The sequence below is a fragment of the Carlito syrichta genome, unplaced genomic scaffold, assembly GCF_000164805.1.
Source record: "Carlito syrichta isolate Samal-C Ts95f unplaced genomic scaffold, Tarsius_syrichta-2.0.1 Scaffold301745, whole genome shotgun sequence".
Taxonomy (NCBI): Eukaryota; Metazoa; Chordata; class Mammalia; order Primates; family Tarsiidae; genus Carlito; species Carlito syrichta.
The window spans coordinates 169,459-193,078 of NW_007245841.1; the positions used below are offsets into that span (position 1 = coordinate 169,459).

The 23,620-nt window shown below is 38.1% G+C and overlaps 1 protein-coding gene across 1 annotated transcript in view; it reads right to left on the bottom strand.

Moving 5' to 3' along the window:
- LOC103257447 (DENN domain-containing protein 1A) overlaps window positions 1–23,620 on the bottom strand; it is a gene marked incomplete at its 3' end in the record, with an annotated part of 387,709 nt that overhangs the window by 166,907 nt on the left and 197,182 nt on the right. Inside the window, exon 5 of the mRNA XM_008055157.1 lies at window positions 2,172–2,241. Coding sequence (XP_008053348.1) covers window positions 2,172–2,241 — 70 coding nt within the window. The remainder of the gene's footprint in view (window positions 1–2,171; window positions 2,242–23,620) is intronic.

Here is a 23,620-nt window from a genome sequence, read left to right on the forward strand (position 1 = left end):
AATCAGTGTGCTAATTTCCTTGTTTTGTTGTTTTTGACTGACTAGAGCATGTGAAGAAAAAAAAAGGGGAGTCAATCTCTAATTCAAAAACTGTTAAGAGCCTACATGCAATACAATTCTATTTTTATTAAAGATAGGGTTCAAATTTGAGTGAAAACCTGAATGTTTGACTAAAAATATATGTGAAGCAGAAATCGATGAACAGACCCAAGTGACCTCCTAATTCATTCATCAAAGAGTAAACCACTTCTTTAATGACAGAATCCCCGACATCTAAGTTTCTTTTCACAGTGAATGTAGTAATCAAAAAGCAATTTCTATTAGTTATTCCTTCTATTTACTGTTATCTATGAAATACATTTGCCAGTAAGTAAATCTTATCTCTTAAGAAAAAAAAGATTTATCTATTATACACACAATTTCTCCCTTTCCTCCAAAACAGCATTTCTCAAAGTATGTCCTAGGAAACACTGCTATCTTGGAATATTAATATTTATCATGGAATAAAAAGGGTTTGGGGCAAAATGAGATGGGAATCACCAAGTAACACAGGTTTCTCCACTGTAGGACTTCTCAGAACCTATATTATATGAATCTTAAGGAGACAAAAATGAAACACAGTTTTCCCTTCCCCTGATCCTGATATTAACTATGATATGGAACATTTCTCAGAACAAGTATTCAGCAGAAAAAAAATGAAGGGAAAATTTTCTTTTACATTTAAGTATAATAGATCACTTTAATTTAAAAACTTAGGCCATTTACAAAAAGGAAATTATAAAACATTAGATATATGGAAAAATATTCAACTCACTAATAATCAAAAAAATCCAATTAAAACAATGAGACTTTTTACCTGTCAAATAAACAATGAATTCAGCAAATGATACTGGTGAGAGTATCATGACCTAAGCACTCTCTTACACGCTGGTAAAGAGTATCCTTTAAGAAAATAGTAGCAGTTTGGCAGCTTGTTTCAAAAATGTTTATGTCCAATGATCTTATTAGTATACCCATCTGGGATTCTCCTTATAAGGAAAGAACACAAAATTTTAAAAATGCTTTATGGTCAAAGATGCTAATGGTTATACTTATAATAGTAAGAAATCCCAAATAACAAAAATTCCAATAACAGGGAATTGTTTCAGTAAATCAAGGTATATGATATAATGTTATGCAGTCAGGAAAAATTTTACAACATTTTTAACAGTACGGGAGAAATGATTCTGTTATAATAGTACCAGAAGACGTGGGCTACAAAAGTCTAAATACAGCTCCAATAGGCCTTTGACATCTACGGGTGAAACCTTACCATTTCTTCCAAAAGTATGGCATCGTAGGGTAAAGATGAACTTTTAAAGTAATTTTCAGATTCTCACAAAAATTACTGTAAAAGCACCACAAAGCCTTATTAAAGTGGGAACTCAGGACAGATAGATAGGTCACTTGCCAGTTAAGTGTTTTAATTGCAAATCCCAGATTTGCAGCATGACATGAGCAATTCAAATTTGTGCCTCAGCAAAATTATAATTTAATATATGTCGTGAACTTTCAAGGCTGCTTGGGAATATTAGAAATCGTGAATATTAGCCGGGCTAGGTGGCTCAGCCTGTAATCCCGTGCCTTTGGGAGGCTGAGGTGAGTGGATTGCCTGAGCCCGCGGGTTCGAGACCTGCCTGGGCAGCGAGACCACATCTCTACAATAAATCAAAAAATCAGCTGGGCGTGGTAGCGCATGCCTGTAATTCCAGCTACTTGGAAGGCTGAGGCGGAAGGATTGCCGGAGCACCGCAGGTCGAGGCTGCGGTGGCCGGGAGAGGCTACTGCACTCCAGTCTGGTGACAGAATGAGACTCCAACTCAAAAAAAAAAAAGAAATTGTGAATATTAACTCTGTGGATGCTAAGGGTCTGTTTATCATTTCTTTAACCAAAAAAAATTTTTTTCAGGAGAAAAATAACCCAAAATGCTAGCAATACTTTAGGGAAGGGGGTAGGGGTAAATTAGAAGTGATTTTCTTTTCCTTCCTATTTTCTGAATTTCCCAAGCTTTCTATAACAGGCATGCATTACTTTTTTAGTAAATATTTTGGTGAAATATATGGCATGCATTACTTTTATAATCATAAAAATTAAAGTTTATTATATAAAATTATTTTTAAAAGGCAAATACCTGTCTTTTTGTTGTGTAATCTGCCAGGATGTTAAGTAGCTTATAAAATACCTCGAACCAGGGGAGATAACTGGAGGAAGAAGAGGAAACACATGAAATGTTAGTATGCAGGTCAAAAACTTTAACCGGGACCTAATTCAAGGCTGATACATTTCAGTTTTTCTCTACATTCTGAAAAGTCTTTCTGTCACAGCCTTTGCTGGAAACATAGACTGGTGAAATGCTAATTATTTCTGAGAGTTAAAAAAATTACCTGTGTAAGGCAGAGGATTGAATGTCCATTATAAATTATTCCCATGCCTCAGAGCTAGAACAGGTTCAGAGCGAAGAAATTCAAAAGCAGACTCTGCAATCAGGTACCATCTCGAAGTTGCCCCCAGTCTCTCCCAGCACACCCACTTTCCCAGGAAAGTTTCCATTCAATTTCTTGTGATGGAACACACACAGCATTCCCACTGCAGGCATCTGCAAAGGGCCTCAATAGCCCCATGAGCTTGAAACCATGCATATGGATACAGTAGGCATTCTACTTAACACACACCCTCTCTATGTTTACTTCAAGATGAGCTCTCTCTCTCTCCATCCCCACTGCCTGGCCATCACTCCCATTAACTCCCAGGGATAGACTGGCTCCTAATCTTACCCCTGTGGGCCACTCTCTTTGTGGCCCCAGAATTGTCTTTCTAAAATGCAAAGCTATGTCGCATAATTAGACTAAATTCCTGCAATAACGTCTCATCTAGTTAGGATCCAGTCCACACTTGTTAGGATGACTTTTGGGGCTTTTCGCTGTCAGACCCTTGACCACCTCTATCTGGCTGTCCTCTCTCTACTTCCCCATATTCAAGCTTCTCTCACTCTGCCAATGTTCAGGTACCCTCATGCCTGCCTGAGTTTGCACACTCAGTTCTTTTCTCCCTCTACCTGATTTCTACTGATCCTCCTTAATCCTCTATCTTTTCCCTGTCCTCTACTCATATGCCCTAATTCACTATTTTCCGTCATGAGCACACTGCCTCACATGATGTCATCCTCAATGACTTGTCTGTTTTCTCAACAGGTTGTGCTCAGAGAGAACAGAGCACATCTTTCCTCACTTTGTCTTCCCAGTTCCAAGAACAGACTCTGGCACATCAACAGTTCTCAGCATTTACTGAACAAATAAAACTAGACAATGACTAACAATAAAGGCACATTGGTCCTACAGAATTGTTGCTGAAAAGTATTCCCTAGCCCCAAGAAATTTTGCCACTTTCTTTAAATGGCTTTGTTCTCTATAAGGAAATTTTCTAAAGCTATATCAAATAGGCACGTGAGAAGAGTGTCATACCAAGCACTTGCTGGCCTGGTCATGTCCACCCTGCTGAGCTAACAGCATCCGTTACTGATAGAGACGAACATGATGTAGAGCACATATGTGACATCCTGCCAGGGAAAGGGGAACCAGCACCCTGTACAGATTACTGCTGTACTGCTGAGGGTAATAAATGAAGTGAGAAGCAACAGAGAGGACAGATAAAGTGCACAGTCCTCTATCGTTAATGTCTGTCTGAAGCCAGCACATGCTACTGCAAAATTTAAGTAGCTTATCAAAATATACTGATAAGCAACTTAACTTTTCACTTTTATGACAGTATTATCACTTATGTTAATATGTTTCAATCAGCTCTGGCAGCTGCATATTGACTATTACATACCAAATGACTGCTGCCACTTTACACAGCATTTACTTTGGCAGAGTAATGTAAACATTCAAGAGGGATTAAGGAGAGATAAGTTTCTCCCTTCCTATTCTGTTAAATAAACCTTAGCTGAGTTAAAAACCATCACACTAGGAACAAGAAACCCCCTCAGAAGAAAACTCTTGCACAGATTAGAGGACTCTTAGTAAACAAATTCTACTGAGGATTACAATTTTTTTTTCCTGAAAGCAAAATACCACATTTAAATTCAGCAACTGAAAGTCAGGAGGGAAGGGAGAAGGCAAGAAGAAAAAATAATTCCTTGCAAGGCAACTACGACTTCAAGTAAATGAGAGAAAAGATGTATCATTTAAGGAATACTTGATGAAGTATGGGACACGCTGGATATTCTGAGAGTTTAGGACTATAGTATTCACCGAAGCAGCTTTGGACAACTAGGTTCAATGAACCCACATGGCTTTGGCACAAAAGCTCCAGCCTCAGTGTCTTCACCGGCCTTGACATAACGAGAGGACATGGTAAGGACAGCCTGGCCCACAGCAGACAGCACCCTGGTTCTCACACTCAGTCTCACTAAATCACTTCTTTTTGGCTATGCTGGCCATGGGAGGTTTTGCAGTTACCCTGAAAATCAGCCATTTCTTTCTCCCATTAGCCTGATTGGACACAACTGTTCCCCACATGTTGTCCCCTGTGCACTGACAGACAACTATCTAGTGATGGCAGTGTTAAGGTTTTGAAACCAAAACCCAGCTGTTTTCTTCAAAGAATCCCTGTTTTCCCTTGTTGGGAGGCCAGGGTTCACAGCAGAGCTTTATCCAGTAGCGTTTCCGGTACTGCTTCATTAGTGCCTGCACAACAGCTTGTGCAGTCTGCCAGGCTGCAGGTGAGGTTGTGGAGACCCTCCACTCCATTCTGTGTATGTCTGTCATCATTGGCTAAACAATACTTCCTGGTCCAAAGACAGGAAACAAACACTCCATTATGCTGCTCCTCCCTGGACATCTAAAAGGGTGCAAAAATCTCTGGCCGCCTCTACTTGTTGTTTTTATGCAGAATCACTGTGTGATGGGTTCAGTCCAAGGCTGGGGTGAAAAGACAAATAACAAATGGCCCTGCTCTCAAGAAGGCCATGGTCCTTGTCAGAAACACACAAAAAAGAGTAACAGTTTGGGTGGGAGAAGCAGAAAATTTTTCCCAACTGCTTTATTTAGTTCAGGGTTTGGATTGATTTAGAAAACTATAATGGAACATTACCATGACCCAATCAGTAAAAGCCAAAAGGAAAGCAGGCTTCTTCCCAGGCACTAGTCTGGATACAAGCTTCTCTAGCCAGTTATGGCCTAGGTAACTTTGTCCCAGGCTACGCCTCACTCCCAGGCCTGACAGTCAAATGGAGAGGCTTTTGTTCTGTGTGAGGTGATACAAAGTTTTAAACTTGAAAAGAGCTCAGCTAGCACTCACAGTTTCCCACATCCACTGCCTTACTGACATGGGGGCACTATAACCCCTTGTAACTGGTACAAGGGCAGGTTCTAAAGACAGCACTTATAGTAGTGATGGTCTATGGTCAAAATCACCCTTAAAGGCCTTTAAATTACCCTCCAAGTACAGGACCTGGTTTGTGTATACACAAATAGTCGGTCTGTGCTTGAAGGTCATGCTGAATGATCACCTTCTCTGTCTAAAGCCATTGGTTTGGTGGGCTGCTCGCTCTTAATCTGAACTCAGGAACTAAGTCCAACTGAGAGCCAGTGACTCACTTTTGTAATCTCACGCCACTGAATGGATGGCCAGAATAATCATTCACACTGGTGTGCATGTGTGTACGTATAGACATATATGACTGACCTTGTATAAATTAAGTGTGAATATGATGGGATTCCATTTCTTTGTCATAAGTATTAAAATAGAAAATCATCTAAAACTTTTAAAAGCTCTCCCACTTCTCTTTCTATAGTTCATTTCAAAGTAATTAGATAACACCAGGAAAGGCAGGTATGAAAGTGGAAGGGCAGTGGTAGCAGACTAGGGTGGCAGAGGCTGATCAAGTTGAGGAAGGTGGCCACCTGGGAGAATGGTGCTCTGAAGCAGGACATCAGAGCTCAAGAAAGGAGAGGAGACTATCCTTCTGGAGGGATGACCCAGCACTGGGTATTAAGAGTCCAATGGGGATGTGGTGAGCATCCCACTCAGGGGTGACCTGGCATAGTGTACTGGGCCCAAGCAGGGTGAGAGGACTCCCTAGCAAAGGAAAATCAGAGCCTGAACAGGTTAAGGAAGGTATCAACACCGGGGGTAGACTGGCTTGGAGTGTCAGAACTCAAGAGGGGTAAGAAGAGTGTGTATGTAGGCATGTAGAATCTATGTGTGGAGCAGAGGCGGTTGGCCAGCAAGGGTATTAGGACCCAGGAGAGTAAAAAGGGCATCCAGAAGGTAGTCCTGCAGATGTCAGAGACTGAGGGGTAGGAGGTTTTCCATAAAGGGTGGCCAAGTAAAGTCCAAGCGATTGAGAACACTGTCCTGGTAGGAGGGGGCAACAGCAACAGCCCTGTCTGAGATGTTATAGTCCAAACAGGATGAGGGGAGCCATGCTATGTGGGAAGGGGGCTACAGCAGAGGGAGCCTGAGTACACACAGGGGAACAGATCAAGTCTGATCAAGCAAGTAAATATATAATGGGAACCTGGTGTCTTACGACAAGAGAAAAGAGTTACAAATATGGACAGGGAATACAAGAATTACCCCAGTGGTGTCAAATTGGAAACAGATGTAACTGTGTGAAATCATGGCATTCAATAGGTAGGTAGATAAGGTAGAGATCGATAAAAGAAATAGAAATTCAAATGTGTGTATATATGTATACGCACATACATATTATATACACATTAATTCTCTAGTTTTAGCCACTGAGAAAGCCTGGAAGCAAAGATACTCCCATAATAACATGCACAATTAGTACCCTGATATTGGTCTCTAAATACTATCCCCACTAAAAGGAACTTGGGCTCCTTTAAAAAATATCTTGATTCCAGGGCTGGGGCTGGGAAATGCCTTGTTGTGCTAGTAAAAAAATGCAGTGCTCAACATATGATTGGGACATATAAGCAGAACAAAAAAGCCAGTGAGAAGGGGTTCCCACTGACAAAATTTGCATTATGGCAGAAAAATGTTGAAGAGCAATGCCTTGATCAAGGGCAAGAGATAAGGTTAGAGGAGCAAACAGGGCCAGACTCTACAGGGCCTTGGATATGCAGGCATACCCTTTATGCTATAATCGGTGGGGAAACAAAAGGACCATTAAAGAAGATGAATATTTAGAACCAGATAGGAAGTGATTACATCCCTCATCTTAACCCTCAGCAGAGCCCAGTGGATCGCTGCCTTATCAGATCCAGTGTCCATTGTACCATCCTCAAAACAAAAGCTTAGATAATGTAATCTAGTCATACATATAATTTGAAAAAGATCAATATAAAGTTTTGGCTCCTCGGAAGGCTGAGGCGGAAGGATCGCCAGAGCCCAGCAGGCGAGGCTGCGGTGGTCGGGAGGGCCACTGCATTCCAGTCTGGGTGACCGAGTAAGACTCCAACTCAAAAAAAAAAAAAAAGTTTTGGCTCTTCTATAAAAGAGAAATAAAAATAATTTACAATAAAATTTTAAGAAGTAAACACTCAGGCACCATTATAAAAGAAGATACAATAAAGTAGTAGCTTCCTGGGGAGAACTATGGTAGAGCTGCTTCTATTCATGTCTGGCTTGATGAATTTAAGTCTAAGAAAAGTGACATGAAATAAGGTACTTTAATAGTTTGGGGAGGCTTTCTACTGCCTGAGGAGCTCCTAAAATTTCACCATGAACATCTGAAGAAGAAGTATCACCTTTTCCTTATTCCCTGTCCGTAGATTTTACCAAGATTTACCCAGTAGCAAAACGTCTCTTGGTTAAGACTGCCCAGCATTCAGTATTTAAAGCTTTCATATTAAAAAATCAACCCCTAGAAAAAATGTTAAAAAGCTGAGCAGCATGACCTGAATCCAATAACCCTGGGTTTGAATCACAGTTCTGCTATTTTGTAGATATGACACCTTGAAAAAGCAATTGCTCAAAAACTCAGTTTCCTCTTCTATAAAAAGACACCATCTAACTTATGTACCTGATGTACATGAAACAAACCCAATCCAATATCTAAAACATTCTTCCTGTCTGTCCTTGTCTAACCTGCTTGTCAATCTCAACTTTGAGAAGCTCTCTTTTGATCCCTGGTGTCTGGGTCAGAGGCTCCTCCAGCACTCTATAGTAATTCCTCATGCCCTGCAGTCAATCAGGACAGGAAAACAGAAGCTGTTACAGGAGGAAAATACCAATGACATGACTGCTTAAACCAATACATCCCCTTCTGGTGTGACCTAGTATCTATCCCTCTCCTCTGTCAGTGTCTTAGTCAGTCAAACATCTATGTTAAGATGCAGATTGACCAAAAAATAAAACTATAACTCTTGTAAAGCTCAAAGTCAAGGCAAAGTGACTGACAAATGAAGACCTGGCTGCATTAGACCACTTAACAAGTGATGAATAGAACAATAAAGAAAAATAAGGATGGTAATACAACAGTCACATCAAAAGAAAATGATTTCAATATCAAAGGATAAAAGAGGCCTTTGGGAAACTGAAGTCCTCAAATACTCTTGGAAAAATGACTCCTGTTATAATTATACTGTGAAAGTCAAACATGAAGTATTATTAAGTCAGAAAAATTATAACCTTTTCCCCCTACAAGAAACACTTGACTCATTATTTATACTTTCTAAGAATGAATGCACTGTTGGAATTAAAAAGTAGATTTTGTTAAAATAAATTTATTTTCAATTTTTTAGGTTTACTTTTTCTACATAAAATCCTAAGTTTTTTTTTTTGTTTGTTTCTTTTAAGCCAGAATCACCCAGGCTGGAGTTCAGTGGTATAATCACGGCTCACCACGGCCTCAACTTCCTGGGCTCAGGTGATTCCTCCACCTCAGCATCCCAAGTAGCTGGAACTCAGGCATGCACCACCATGCATAGCTAATTTCTTTTATTTTTTTTGTAGAGACAAGGTCTTGCTCTGTTGCCTAGGCTGGTCTTGAACTCCTGGGCTCAAGCAATTCTCCCACCTCAGCCTGAGCTGAGGCATGAGCCACGATGTCAGGTCAAAATTCTAAACATTTCCTCATTTTCACTATGAACTTTTGGTCTCCATTTAAATAGATGGATTTTATTCCCAGAATATGAGGACGTCCTAGGCTTAGCCTACATAAAAACTCACCATAGTTTATAATATATGCTTGTTTGTCTGTCTTCTCCAATAGCATCAATTCCATGAGAGCAAGAATCACGATTGTGTATTGACTGTTTAATCCTTAGTGTAAGCCTGGCACATGTTAGACATTCAATAAATCATATTTTCTCATGGCAGGTATAACTCATCTCTATAGTTTATATTAAGGCCTTTAATTAGTACTAATGCTATAGAGTAACAGTCAACCAACCCTTGTTGGGAGGTAGGGATCCAAATTAAGCAGGCAGCATTTTGGTTAGAAAAATGATTCAGGATTAAAGGTGATTCCTGTCAATGTCCTGCTATAGTCTATGACAAAAAATTAGAATAGAACAAGCAAATATGCAAAACGGAACAAGGAGTACAGATAAACTTAAGACTTCTTACCCCTGCCTATGCCCCCAATCATTTCTTCTTTTTTTGCTCTCATTTCAAGTGCTATGGAAAAATGTCACAAAACCGGGCTGACTACTTCAATCTGAAAACATAATTTTTCAAGTACAGATGAGCCCTTAACATTGTTCAACAATTCTCTAATCTGTAGTGTAACAGGCCTCTTGCTGCTCCTCCCCACAATTTTGCTCCAAACTTTTTTCCTCGTCTCCCATCTCTAATCCATTTGTACCACTCTTCAGAAAATACTCTTCTCTCCAAAGTAACTGAAGAGAAAAGCTCTAACATATGCTTTCCTCTTTTTTACTTCTCATTCTTCCCTTTTCCCTCCTAACTGAAGGTGGGAAGTAAGGAAGACTCTAGATCCCAACTGCACTTACTTTTATAAGACATACTTTCCTCCCATTATACTCAGCCAATAAGCATTCCCACCTTTAGGAACAACAGATACCATCCATGTGTGCCGGTCTACAGTTCTCAAGCTATGTCCTTAGCACCAATGTGTGCATATTCTTCCCTAGTGGAAAGCACATCACCCCTTCCTTAGCTAACCCCATTTAGCTTCAAGGAACATACCTCTAGAATTTAAAATTGAGGTGATATTTACAGCCTAAACATCATTCATTTCCAGATCAATCATTTTTCAAATGTTGCATTCAGTCACTCATCTACCCACATAGCCTCTCACATTTATTAAGACCCACCTCATATGTTCCTGGCACTCTGCAAGGTACATGGGAAAACAAGACCCAGGTTCAGCACTTGGGGAGCTCAAAGTCTAAAGGTGGAAGCAGACATATTAGCAGATGTCAGTAGCAACGAGTCAGTGTTCTGATAGAGGTTCACAAAGCAAACAGAGGAGAGGTTCTGGAAAATCTTCCCAGAGGAAGTAAAACTTTGCTGATCATGTTTATACTCACTGCAGTCAGGAGATCCAGTTGCATTTGAATGTCAGCTCTGTCACTTACTAACTGTGACCTGAGCCATGCTCCTTTCCTATTTGTGAAATGGTAGTATAATACCGACCCTTACACAGCTGTTTTATGATGAAGAATATGTGACTTACATCTACCACTGTGCCTGGCACTTATTGCTAATTAAGATCAAACATCAAAGGAACCTAAATAAGAGATAAATACAACCCCTTTTGGGAGATCCAAGTCAGTCTCACTCAATCTGGGCATTCTGCTTTGCTCACAGCTGCTAATCTCAAATTGTAAATGTATTACGGTATCCAGTTAAGCTCAAGAATCTCTGATTTATGTCTGTAACTAATGTCACATTGTGATACCTACTATAACTATACTGAAAAATACATCATATGTACAAAAGAAGTAGAAATATTAATTTGCATTAGGAAAAAAACCCAAAAAACTCCCATAAAGTATCTGTGCTTATATAAACCTACCCAAACATACACTTGGATTTGACTTTGGAAACAAGGTTCTTTTCTCTCTTGATGGGTATTCAATAATTGTTGCTTTTAGAGAATGGGTTTGTCATCCTCTTTTCTATGACAGTATTACTATGATTGAAGGAGATTGCTCAGGAGGAAAGCACACAGGCATTTTTTTGTTATCATCAGGGAAGTGTTGGTAACATGAGGTCTTTGGAATAATAACACCTGCACTGACAATTCAGTATAATTCTCGATATTTTTCCATTGAGTCCAGAGAGGGTAAGTGCAAAGGCCTTTCATCATTTTCCTAAGAGAGTTTATGATTCTGCCCACTCCTGTATTCACACACTTGCAAGGTTTTCCCCATTCAAAGCATCTTATTTTATGGTTTAAATTGCTACAGTAAAATTATGTAATTAGTTAGTGAGGTTCTAACCAGGACCTGCCTTACTGAAGCTTTCATGGCTGGAGAGAAACACACTGCCTCTACTATTAAAAACAAAGGGAAGAAATGGCTATACAAGAAGTCCTGTCCTACTTACAGTAATAAACAACAAAACTAATTATCCCACTAAGATGCCATTTGATATCATTCTCATTTTAGAGCTAGGAAGTGGGGAAAATATTTATCAATGTTAGGTGCACTGAAATACTTCTCTTCAAACAACTCTGTGATGTGAATTATTATCCCATTTTACAGATAAGTAAACTGAATCTCAGAGAAGTAAAGTGGCTTCTTTGGGATGACATAGTTACTAAAAAGCTCAGACACAAAACCAATCCAGTATGATTTCTAAATTCAACCCACTCTAAACAGCACGATATTAGTTGTACAATATGGTCAGGTATAATGATCATCCTAAGATTAGCATACAAAATTCTTACCTTGTGGTTCTCACTGTAATGCCTGATAAAATAAAGAAAAGCTTGCCTCCAAAAGCCCCTCAGCTCTAAGTGTTCTGAGCAATCCAACTCTGGCTGCCTCCCAACAATTCAGTGTGTTTTCTTACTTTGCCAGCTCCAGGGACACTAGTCATGTGTCAGCTCTTTATTGCTTCAGGAATTAGTATACATGTTATATTCAGAAACACAAATATAAATAGCTCAGTTTAAAATGCTGTAATCAAACATGGCAGAAGATTATTTTAAATTTCCAGTGCTCCATGTCAAGACCCAATGACTCTGCTAACCTAAATGTATATTTTTAAAAACTTTTTCTAGAAAAACTATGGCCTGTGTCTTAGATTCTTAAACAGACTGTGTTGCCTTTTTTAATTTAAAGTATAAAGCTTTAAATGTACGCTTATGGTGACAATTAAGGAAACGCTAGATTAGACAGGGCATCAGATTCCACAAATAGCACTCATTTAAGTTCATTTCCACCCCAGATCTCTGCTTGAATGTTATATCATTCAATCGCAAATCTCTCTATAAAAGTGTCTGGCTGTCTCTTAAACCCATTTACGCTCTATGCTTCAATGCCTTTCCTTGGCAACTTTTTCCATATGCTTAACTTCTTTCAAGGAAGCAGTTCTGTCTTAATTCACAGAACAGCACACCAATCAACACAAGTAGGCAGGCAGGTAAAGAAAGAAAGAAGGAGAGACAGGCGCACAGAGAAAAAGTAGGATATGAATGAAGCTGGCCCAATAAAAGTAATGTTTTAGAAGGTAAGAGTTTTAGGTCAAAAGAAAACAAACCTAGCACCTATCCCCCCAAGCAATCAGAGAGCTCTGAACTTGAATTTACAACCCAAACACTCTGTACCATATGCAACTTGAGACACACAACTGGTAGCACTACTGGGGATTTATGACTTATGACTTGTTCATATTTAATTTGTAACCAAACACTTCCCCTTCCTCTTAGCTACCTTAGAACTCTTGATTAACTCTTGTTTTCACAGGTCAGAGGTTAAATAAAGGAAGGAAAGCATTCTGGGGTGAGATTGCCCAGAGCATCATATCCAAGAGTGACCCTGTGCAAGGAACATAAAAATAAGTGATAAGGCTAGAGATTGTTCCAGACAGCTGATGTTCAAAGCCTCCTTCGGGTATGAAACAGACCTTTCAACTAGAGACTTGGCAACAAAGACAGACAGGAAACTGCTCTGCTCTCAAGTTACCTTTAGTGACGAAGCAACAATTTCACCAAGAGGTTTTTCCCAAGATGTTTTTGGAAATGAAACTAAGAGGTTTGAGGGAAGGTAAAGCAAAAATCTGTACAAGTCAAGCAGCCCTTCTTGCTTCATTCTGCCACAGGAATCTGTCTCACCCTCCAATTCTTCTACTCTGAAGAAAACTCCCACTGCTGTCTAATTTTATAGCAGACCTGGGTCAGACTGAGGAAAACAAAATTCTTTGCACAAAATAAATCACATGGAAGAACAGCAACACTGCTGAAGAAGGTTTAACCTACCCAACTACCACTACAAGATCCACCTAGTTCCAAGTACTTTTGTTGCTGTTGCTACTCATGATGCTCCAAACAGATAAAAATATTAGTAGTAGGAATTGACTTGTATTCAGAAATTACCAAATGCCAGGAGCTTTACCTGTATTTGCTTATTTATTCCTCATAGTAATTCTAAGTAGGTACTATTATATGCCTATATTTTAAAAATGAAGAAACAGAGCCACAAAGTAGATCAGGGTCAAATCCAGGTCTGTGTGGCTTACTATACCAATAAGTATTTTTCCGGAAAAAAAAAAAAAATCTGGGAACAGTGTCAGTAAATTGTACATTAGATGGCACATACACTTTACATCTGATTAGGTGTTTGCAAATTGTTGTCAAAATGAGGCAATCATTAAGCTCATTTGTTTTATAGACAGCATTTATTCATTCATTCATTGCCTAATATAAGTCAGATAGAGAGTTAAATAAGGCAAAACTTCCACTCAAGTAGGTCCCGGGTTTAGAATTGCATGTAAAACCATTATGACATTAGGAATGATCTAACAGAGGCAACAAAAGCACATTGGAAAATGTGAGAAGGAATGGTTGGATCACCAACCAAAAAAGAGGTAGGATGTGTATTCCCTCTGCACCATAACCACACAGCAGCCACAGCATGAAATAGGCAGTTTCCTCAACTGAGCCCTTCAACAGAACAGAGAACCCCAAACACAAGTGGTCTGAGGAGCTGGGAATCAATGAAAGGGCAATCAGATTTGGAACATCAAATACCACTAGTCATTCTCTGTTGCGACCCTGATAGAACTCCTACCCTCAGCCACTCCTGATTAAATAAACTTTATGTGTATGACACTGCTTTATTATAAACCAAGAGAAACAGTTCATAATGTTATGAAAGCCTAAAATTAGTTTTATAAAAAACTCAAAATATGGTCGTATTCACAAAATTTAAAAAAGAAACCTTAAAAACTAAATTTTAGAGAAAGGATGCTGAATAAGCAAAACTCTTTGCAGAAATAGGTTTCTCTGATATAAATTATAAACTCATACAGTATTGAAAGACAGCAAGAAAGTTACATTCTAATGTGTAATTACAAAACATAGAAAATTTAAATGAAGGCCAGAAAAATGTATGCATGAATAATTTTTACTCTATTTTCACCTGCATTAAATACTGTGACTTAATTTTTTTGGTAATACATTTTAAAGAGTAGTTATTTATTACTTATAATAGCAAAATACATACACACACCCCTCTAAATGTACACTAAGAGAATGGTTAAACAGATTACAGTAAATCTGGGCAATAAAAATGTTTTAGAATACTTTTTAATTATACAGGGAAGTGTCAATAAAATAATATAGATTGAAAAGAAGCAATATACACCACTACACATCATATGCAATCATACATACTCATAGAAAAACTAGAGGAAAAGATAAATTAATAGAGGTTATTTCTGGGTTCTGGGATTGTAGATAATCTTTGTCTTGCATTCCTTTTTACATCTTCAATGTTTTATGCATTGAGCATGCAGTACCCTGAAAATTAAGAAAAAAAGTTCTCTTTTAAGTACTCTGTGTTATTTATAATTACAAATGCATGGAAGCAACCTAAGTGTATAATAATAGAATGGTTGCAATAAACTATGAACCATCAAGATGAAGGAACTGTGTACATTAAAATCAGATTACAATAAATATTCAACACAGAAAAGCACAGTATATTTAGATATAAATGCAAGCTCTATAATATGTACAAATGGTATTTCATTGTAATTTGTTTTCCTATATTCTTCAAACTTTCTACAATAAAGATGTATTACTTTTATTAACAATTAATAAAAATGCCCTCTTTTCTTTATTTAAACAAAAAAAGACAAAGAAATAGCCAGATGTGTAATTCTTCCCTGCCTGCCAACTTCCCAATTGCTGAAGGGATAGGGAAGTGGATTGATCATGGAGAGCAGAATGAAAAAGCAAGAGCCTTCCCTGTTCTTTAAGATGTGCTTAATAACTGTGATGACCCAGTTCTTAAAATTGGGCTCTCTGGATAAAACGCAAGTTTGTATTCTTTAACAAACTGGTCACACCAGAGTCTCATGTTCTTCCCCCTGCATCATGCTTATCGTGGATCTCAGTTCCAGGACAGGGGTGGTAGCTAATAAGGTTTTCAGTGACCTTTCCTTAATGTGGGAGCAGTCAGCCCCAATAAACCCTGGTGAGTCTCAGGAAGAAAGAGACCTTCACTTATCCAAGGTCACTCTTAGTTGAGAATGGAGGGGGATGAAGGGGGGTGGGGTGCAAGTCAGAATCTATTTTTCCCTGTTAGATTTTGAGGCCAAATTTGCACTCATGCCAACATTGAGTAAGCATCTATGTATGCCAGCGTATGCCAGACAGCTAGGATAAATAAATGAATAAGACACAGAGCTGTCTGTCCTCAAGAAACTCTAAATCTCTAGGGGAAGACAGATATGTAAAGGACTAATCACAATGCAATGTAATGCTGCCATGACATAGCTGGGCATTACTGTATCAGTTAAGTGAGGAAGAGGAGTTGGGTGAAAGAGAAGTACACTTCAATCCAGAGGAAGCAAAATACTACAGAGGCACAGAGACAAAGAACTACAAATGGCTCACGGTGGCTGAATCCCAGTGTAAGGGTGGAGCAGGGTGTTTCTTTGCGTGATTTTTGGCAGTAAACCTTGGCAGTAATAGTAAATGAGACTAGAAAAATCCAAAGAGGCTGGACTAGAAAATTTAGCTCTTTTCCTGAAAGCTAAGAAGGATTTTTAGCAGAGGAGAGATTTGATTAGTTTTGTCTTTTTAAAAGATCACTTTTTTAAAAGGGGAAAGTCTGGAATGAGATAAACTCAAGGGTTTTAAGACAAATGTAGCTGGCAAAAGTCCTCAGAAAGAATGAAGTTCTAAAAATGAGGGCTTCTGCCAGTGCTCTTTTACTTACTGAATATAATTTTTAAAAGGATTTGTCTCTAGGAGAAGAGAGCCAACAAATGAGCTGAGGTTAGGCAGAAGGTTGGCCTGAACCTGTTAGGCAGAAGCTTTGCCTGGTTTTTTCAGAAGCAGCATACCTTGTGTGACACAGCAGGAGAAGAGGGGAGTTAGGCCATCCAGAGAAACAAGTATAGCTCTCCCACTTACTAGTGGCTTCGCTCCAGAGCTGTTACTTCCTATCTCTAGGCCCACTTTCCTATGCAAAAGGGCGAAACTTCCTGATTACTTAACTAGGTAGTGGTATGGAATGAATTAAACAAAATAACACAAAGTATTTATCACAATTCACACAATATACCAGGTATTAAAAAATAGGTAGCTTCTAACTAGTACCAATTTTACTAAAGCTGTTCCACAAGATTGACGAGGAGGGAATCCTTCCCATAACCAATTCTACGAGGCAAGTATCACTCTGATACCAAAGCCAGAAAAGACACAACCAAAAGAGAAAACTACAGACGAATATCCCTTAAAAACATAGATGATAAATTCTCAACAAAATATTAGCAAACCAAATTCGACAGCACATAAAAAATCCACCATGCTCAAGTAGGTTTTATCTCAAGGATGCAAGGGTAATTCAGCATGTACCAGTCAATAAATGTGATCCACCACATAAACAGAATTAAAAACAAAAATCATATGATTTCAATAGATACAGAAAAAGCATTTGATAACATCCACCATCCCTCGATGGAAAAAAAATTCCCAAAAAATAGGTATAGAGGGACATTCCTCAGAATATTAAAAGCCATATATGACAAACCCACAGCCAATGTCATCATGAGCAGAGAAAAGTTGAACACATTCCCCCCTGGAACTGAAACAAGGTAAGAATTCTCCCTTTCACCACATCTATTCAATATAGTCCTGGAAATCCCAGCCAGAGCAATCAGGCAAGAAAAAAAAAGGGGGGGTGGGTAACCCAAATTGGAAAAGAAGAAATCAATCTGTATGCCAACAATATGATCTTATATCTAGAAAATCCTAAAGACTCTTCCAAAAGACTCCTGGACTTCATAAATGAATTTGGTAAAGTTTCAGGATACAAAATCAGCACACACAAATCAGTAGTAATACTCTATACGCCAACAGCAACCAAGCTGAGAATAAAATCAAGAACTGAATTCCATTCACAATAGTATCCAAAAAGCTAAAATACCTAGGAATATACTTAACCAAGAAAGTGAAAGCTCTCTACAAAGTAAATCCTGATGAAATAAGTTGTAGAGGACATAAAAAAATGGAGAAACATCCCATGCTTATGAATTGGAAGAATTGACATTGTTAAAATGACCATATCACCCAAAGTAATCTACAGAGTCAATGCAATCCCTATCAAACTACCAACATCATTTTTCACAGAATAAGAAAAATTCATATGGAACCAAAAAAGAGCCACAATAGCCAAAGTAATCCTAAGCAAAAAGAACAAAGCTGGAGGTATCACATTACCTGACTTCAAATTATACTACAAGGCTGTAGTAATCAAAACAGCATGATACTGGTACAAGAACAAACACACAGACCAATGGAACAGAATAGAAAATCCAGAAATAAACCAACTGATTTTTTTTAAGTTTTAAATCAAAGTTTATTTGTAAGAAGAAGAGAGGCAAAGAGGAAGAAGCATGCCAGAAAGATCTGACATGGATGAATCTTTTGAAAAGAAAGACCCATCACCAACTAATCTTTAGCAAAAACATACACTGGGAAAAGGACACCCTATTCAACAAATGGTGCTGGGAAAATTGAATAGCTATATGCAGGAAAATGAAACTTGATCTCTCTTCCCACATACAAAAATTAACTCAAGATAGATTAAAAACTTAAATATCAGACCTGAAACCATAAAAATCCTAGAAGAAAATCTAGAAAAAACTCTTCTGGACATTGGTCAAGGCAAAAAATTTATGACTAAATTCCCAAAAGTAAGTGTAACTAAAATAAAAATAAACAAGTGGGACTCAATTAAACGAAAAGGCTTCTGCACAGCAAAAGAGATAATCAGCAGAGAAAACAGGCAACCTACAGAATGGGAGAAGATATTTGCAAACTATACATCTGAAAAGGACTGTTGCACAGAATCTATGAAGAACTCAAACAAATCAGCAAACAAAAAGCAAATAATCCCATTAAAAAGTGGGCAAATGTTATGAACAGACATATCTCAAAAAAAGATATACAAATGACCAACAAACATATGAAAAAAAAACTGCTCAACATCACTCATCATCAGGGAAATGCAAATCAAAACCACAATGAGATAACACCTTACACCAGTCAGAATGAATGGTCATTATTTAAAAAATAAAAAAACAATAGATGCTGGCATGGTTGCAGAGAAAGGGGAACACATATACACTATTGATGGGAGTGTAAATTAGTACAACCTCTATGGAAATTGACATATAGAGATCTCAAAGAACTAAAAGTAGATCTACCATTTGATACAGCAATCCCACTACTAGGTATCTTCCCAAAGGAACAGAAGTCATTAAATAAAAAAGATAACTGCACATGCATGTTCAGGGCAACACAATTCACAATTGCAAAGATGTGGAATCTACCTAAATGTCCATCAACAACTGGTCAGTGGATAATGAAGATGTGGTATATAGACACTATGAAATATTATTCAGCTATCAAAAAGAATGAAACAACGTCTTCTGCAGCAACTTGGATGGAATTGGAGAACATCATCCTAAGTGAACTAACACAGGAAAAGAAAACCAAACACTGCATGTTTTCACTTAAAAGTGGGAACTAACCTAAGGATCTGCAAAAACATATAGAATGGTTTAATGGACACTGGAAACTCAGAAGGGGGAGACGGGGAGGAAAAATCACCTATTGGGTACAAAGTACACAGGTAAGGGTGGCAGATACACTTAAAAGCCCAGACCAAAAACTATTTGTAGTCCCTAAAGCTATTGAAATAAAGAAAAAAAAAATAGGTAGCTTCGGTTATGATTGTTAGGTAGGAAGTGTCTATTTGCTCTGTTAGGAGAAAGAATAGTTCCCAATCATATTTTGAATGATTTTTAAATGCCTTTAAAATATGGAGGGCCACAAGTACCACAAGGATATGGATAGTCTTTCCAATTACTTTTAAGATTACATCGATCACAAAAGAGTGTGCTGGGCCAACAGGGACTTTTAAAATTACTATTTATTCACTAGACACAAGATAAAGATTTCATTTCAAAGACAGAATGAAAGTAAGGGGAAAAAATGAGGATCATAAATGTGTCACCAGTATTTTTTCAATCATTCCTCAATGAATGACTCTTTTCGAGCTAACACTACAAATAATTCCCTGTGCTTTACTTACTGAAGGAACATATATTGTTAACTAATTAATTAACTAACAATTAATTAAATAAGACAATCCTAGAAGATTTAGTATGCTATAGTGATATAAAAGATAGCAAAACTAACAAGACTCTAAGAGCTATCATTAAACAAGCATATGGATGTTAACATTTTTACCTTTCACAAATGTTTGAACTTAACTTTTATGGCTCTAAAATAGAGGAGCTTCAGTTAATTTAAAAGCCAACTCTGTACTCTGAGTCATTTATGGGATGAAAATGAAAATATCTGGTACCTCAGCTTGATCAGGCATTGTTCCTACTCCTCTCGCTAGCTATATGAGATGGGTATTTTCAGCTACAATGTACACATGAGGAAACAGAAGCTTAGAGCCATAGCTTGCTCATGACTTGCTCAAGATCACCAAGTTAGTAAAAAGGCAGTCAGGATTTGAAGTAAGGCCTCTCTGGTTTCCAACACTCATGATCCTTTTTCTTTTTAAAAAAAGTCATCTTTGAATTATAGTTTATATAATATAAAATCCACCCATTCTATGTGTACGTTTAGAAGAATTTTGATAACTGCATACAGCTGTGTAACCACCACCTGCAATTAACATACATTTCCAGGGTCCCAAAACGTTCTCCTGTGCCCCATCCAACTCAATCCCCCTCACTGAGTGCCTATAAATGTGTCATAGTTCCTACTACACTATACTGAGATCATTTGTTTTTCACCTGTCCTTCCTATCATCTCTATCTTTTTAAAATGTATTTCTTTTTATGAAGTAAAATTCACAAATACACATACTAGTGTAATAGCCACAGACAATCAAGAGAATCCAGAACATGTTTATCATATACTATCCCACTTGCTGGTATTGCCCCAATCTCACCCCCTGGCAACCACTGATCTGATTCCCATTCTAAAAATTTTGCCTTTTTCAGAATGCCATAGAAAAGAAATAATATAGTATACAACACTTCTGAGTTTTGTTTCTATCATGATCTTTTTAGCCACACTGTATATTTAAGCTGCTCCCCCACCCCCAACTGCTGATCAATGAAAATCCAGTTGTTGTTGTTGTTTGAGACAGGGCCTTGCTCTGTCACCCAAGCTAGAGTGCAATGCCATAATCATAGCACACTCCAGGCACAAACTCCGAGGCTCAAGCAATCCTATACCCCAGCCTCCCAAGTAGGTGGGACCAAAGGCATGCACCACCATGCCCAGGTAATTAAAAAAAAATCTTTTTTTGCTATGTTGCTATGCTGTCAGGCTCTTGGCCTCAAGCAGTTTTCCCACCCCAGATTCCCAAAGCACTAAGATTACAGATGTGAGCCACAATCTTCAAGCAAGGATAAGTTTTAATAGTAACACAGTCTCATGGGCATTCCCACCTATCACAACTCCTACCTATCACTCCACTCCAAGTTAGGGGATATTATGGGAACATCTTCAACCTACCTGATGTATGAAAACAGTATATCATTCACAAACTTCATTAGCTATATTATTTAGTACTAAAAAGGTATTTATGATACATCTCACAAATGAAGGAAATAAAGTCTGCTTATACTAGGATGAGAACATCCATATTATATACCATGTTTTCTCCTAAGTAAGATATCATGCCTGGCCCAGAGGTCTGGCCATAGTACTGTGGGTGGTGCCAAGGGTTTGCTCTCTGACCAAAAAAGGTAGAACCCAAGCTCTTTGTCACCCAGCCCAACCAGGTGAGGTAAAAGAGGTATGAGAGCAGCCAGTTGCTCTTAACTGTTCGACTCTCTCATCCTGTAGCAGAAGAAATGCAAACCCAGAGTGTAAGGGACTTAACTGGAGCTACACATTTGCAGACCCCAATGACATTCCAACAAATCCAAAAGTAGGTATCTCTGCCACTGAATGGCAATCCCCCAAGATTACTTTTCTGCTCTATCTCCTACCAAGTAGGGTTTTGCTTGTCTGAGAGAACATATAGTAGGAAAATTGTTATCTTCAATATCTAGAACTGCCCTAAAACATTGAAATTTCAATTGGATTCCACAGGGAATTCCCACAGTCACTTATTAACCAGGATTTGAAATAATGTCTGTTTAGCTCCAAAGTTGATGAACTTTCTGCCTGCTATACATTCTGATATCCACTCTGACACCCATTTGGCTTAGTATTCCACAACCCATTTAGTCATCAAAGAGACTACCTGTGAGGCCATTTTCTGGGTCTTGGGGCTAACAGGTGAACCTGACACAATCCCTAGTTTCAAGGAATTCAGACACATTCATCAACAAATATAATTACTACAATAAATGCTATGAGAAAAGTATGCACAGGCACCAACTACCTCTCTCACACGAATGTGGGCACACACCCATGACCAACTACCAAACCCAGCAAATGTGACAGAATTTCTTTCAGCCCTAATAGGGGTTGTTAATAATTCTAAAATTAAATAGAAATGGTGACATTATAATATCTTTTATTTTGCAGGACAGTTGAATAAAGGCTACTGAGGCACAGAATCCAATAGTGATCCCCAAAAAAGGCTACCTGATTTTTATGAACAATTTTATTCTTCCTTTTCTGTTAATGCAAAAAGCTGGCACCTCTGTCTAAGTCCGGAATGTAAAAATCAGGAAATAAAATGGCAAGTCTTACAACTGTGAACTTCAATCAGCTCATTACAAACCTAAGAGACATATTTGAATACATGTTGCTACATTCATTTACCTATTCTGCCAAGCCATTCAATTACATGATTTCAGATTTTATATAAAAAATACAGCTATGTTTCTTTCAAAAGCTGGTATTTGGAGAAAAGTGATTAGAACAGCATGCTATGATACATTAATACAGTAGTTTCATTTAATGGACAATGGCAGTTTCTGAAATGCTCCCTGTACTTTAAATTATTGCACTTAGAATTCATGACTGCAAGGTGTCTCAACTTTTTTCTTTACTGCTGTACAATACACTCCACTGCCACTGTGAATGCAAACAAAACACATTATCAGAAGAGTTTTGTTAGCATTTGTAATCTTAAGGAAAGTCATTTTAAAAGTGGGGAGTGGGTACAGCAGGTTGTTCAAATCCTGTGAACACTGAGAATAAAGCATTATAACTGCAAAATGGAAGAAGAGAGAGAGAAAGCTAAAGCAAGAAAAAAATCTTAAACCAAAACCTAATGTCCCCTTGGAGAGACAGGGCACAAAAGAGGACATGGAGTTTATTCTTACCAGAAGCAGCTGTTGCTGTTCAAATTAGGAAGCATTCCTAACAAATCAGCAGTTCCCCTTTGAAATGTGAGGATTCTGCAATGAGAATTTCTTTTGATATATTTTTTACATGAACTCATTAAACAGAGAAGAGGCAGGCATTGAGTGTGTTCTTTTCTAAATTACTACGGCTATCTTATCCATATCATGTCCTCTCAAGGTTAGTTAGCCTTGGCACAGGAAAATAAAGTAATAAAAACCACAAAACTAAAAAGGTATCTACTTACCAGTCCCTTGTGTGGATCACCAAATAAACTCTGTAAGGTGCTATGCAGCAGTCACTTCTTACAAAATACCTGCCACTACACTAACTAGTGCTGGTTAAATTTAAAATGGAAATCAGAGCTATATATTTCAATAAAGAGACATTCCTTTTGTATTAGGAGGAATCCTCAAATTCCAACATGATGAAGATCTGCTTGCACAGTATATCTGTTCCCCAGAAATTTCACTTGCCAGTTTAAGAAGAGAAAGGGGGGGAAAGAATCATGTATGCATGCATATTTATTTCATCCCCACCTAGGCTCTATATTCCACTCTTGCATTTAAAAATAACAATTTTTTTTTTTTTTTGAGTTGGAGTCTCACTCTGTCGCCCAGACTGGAGTGCAG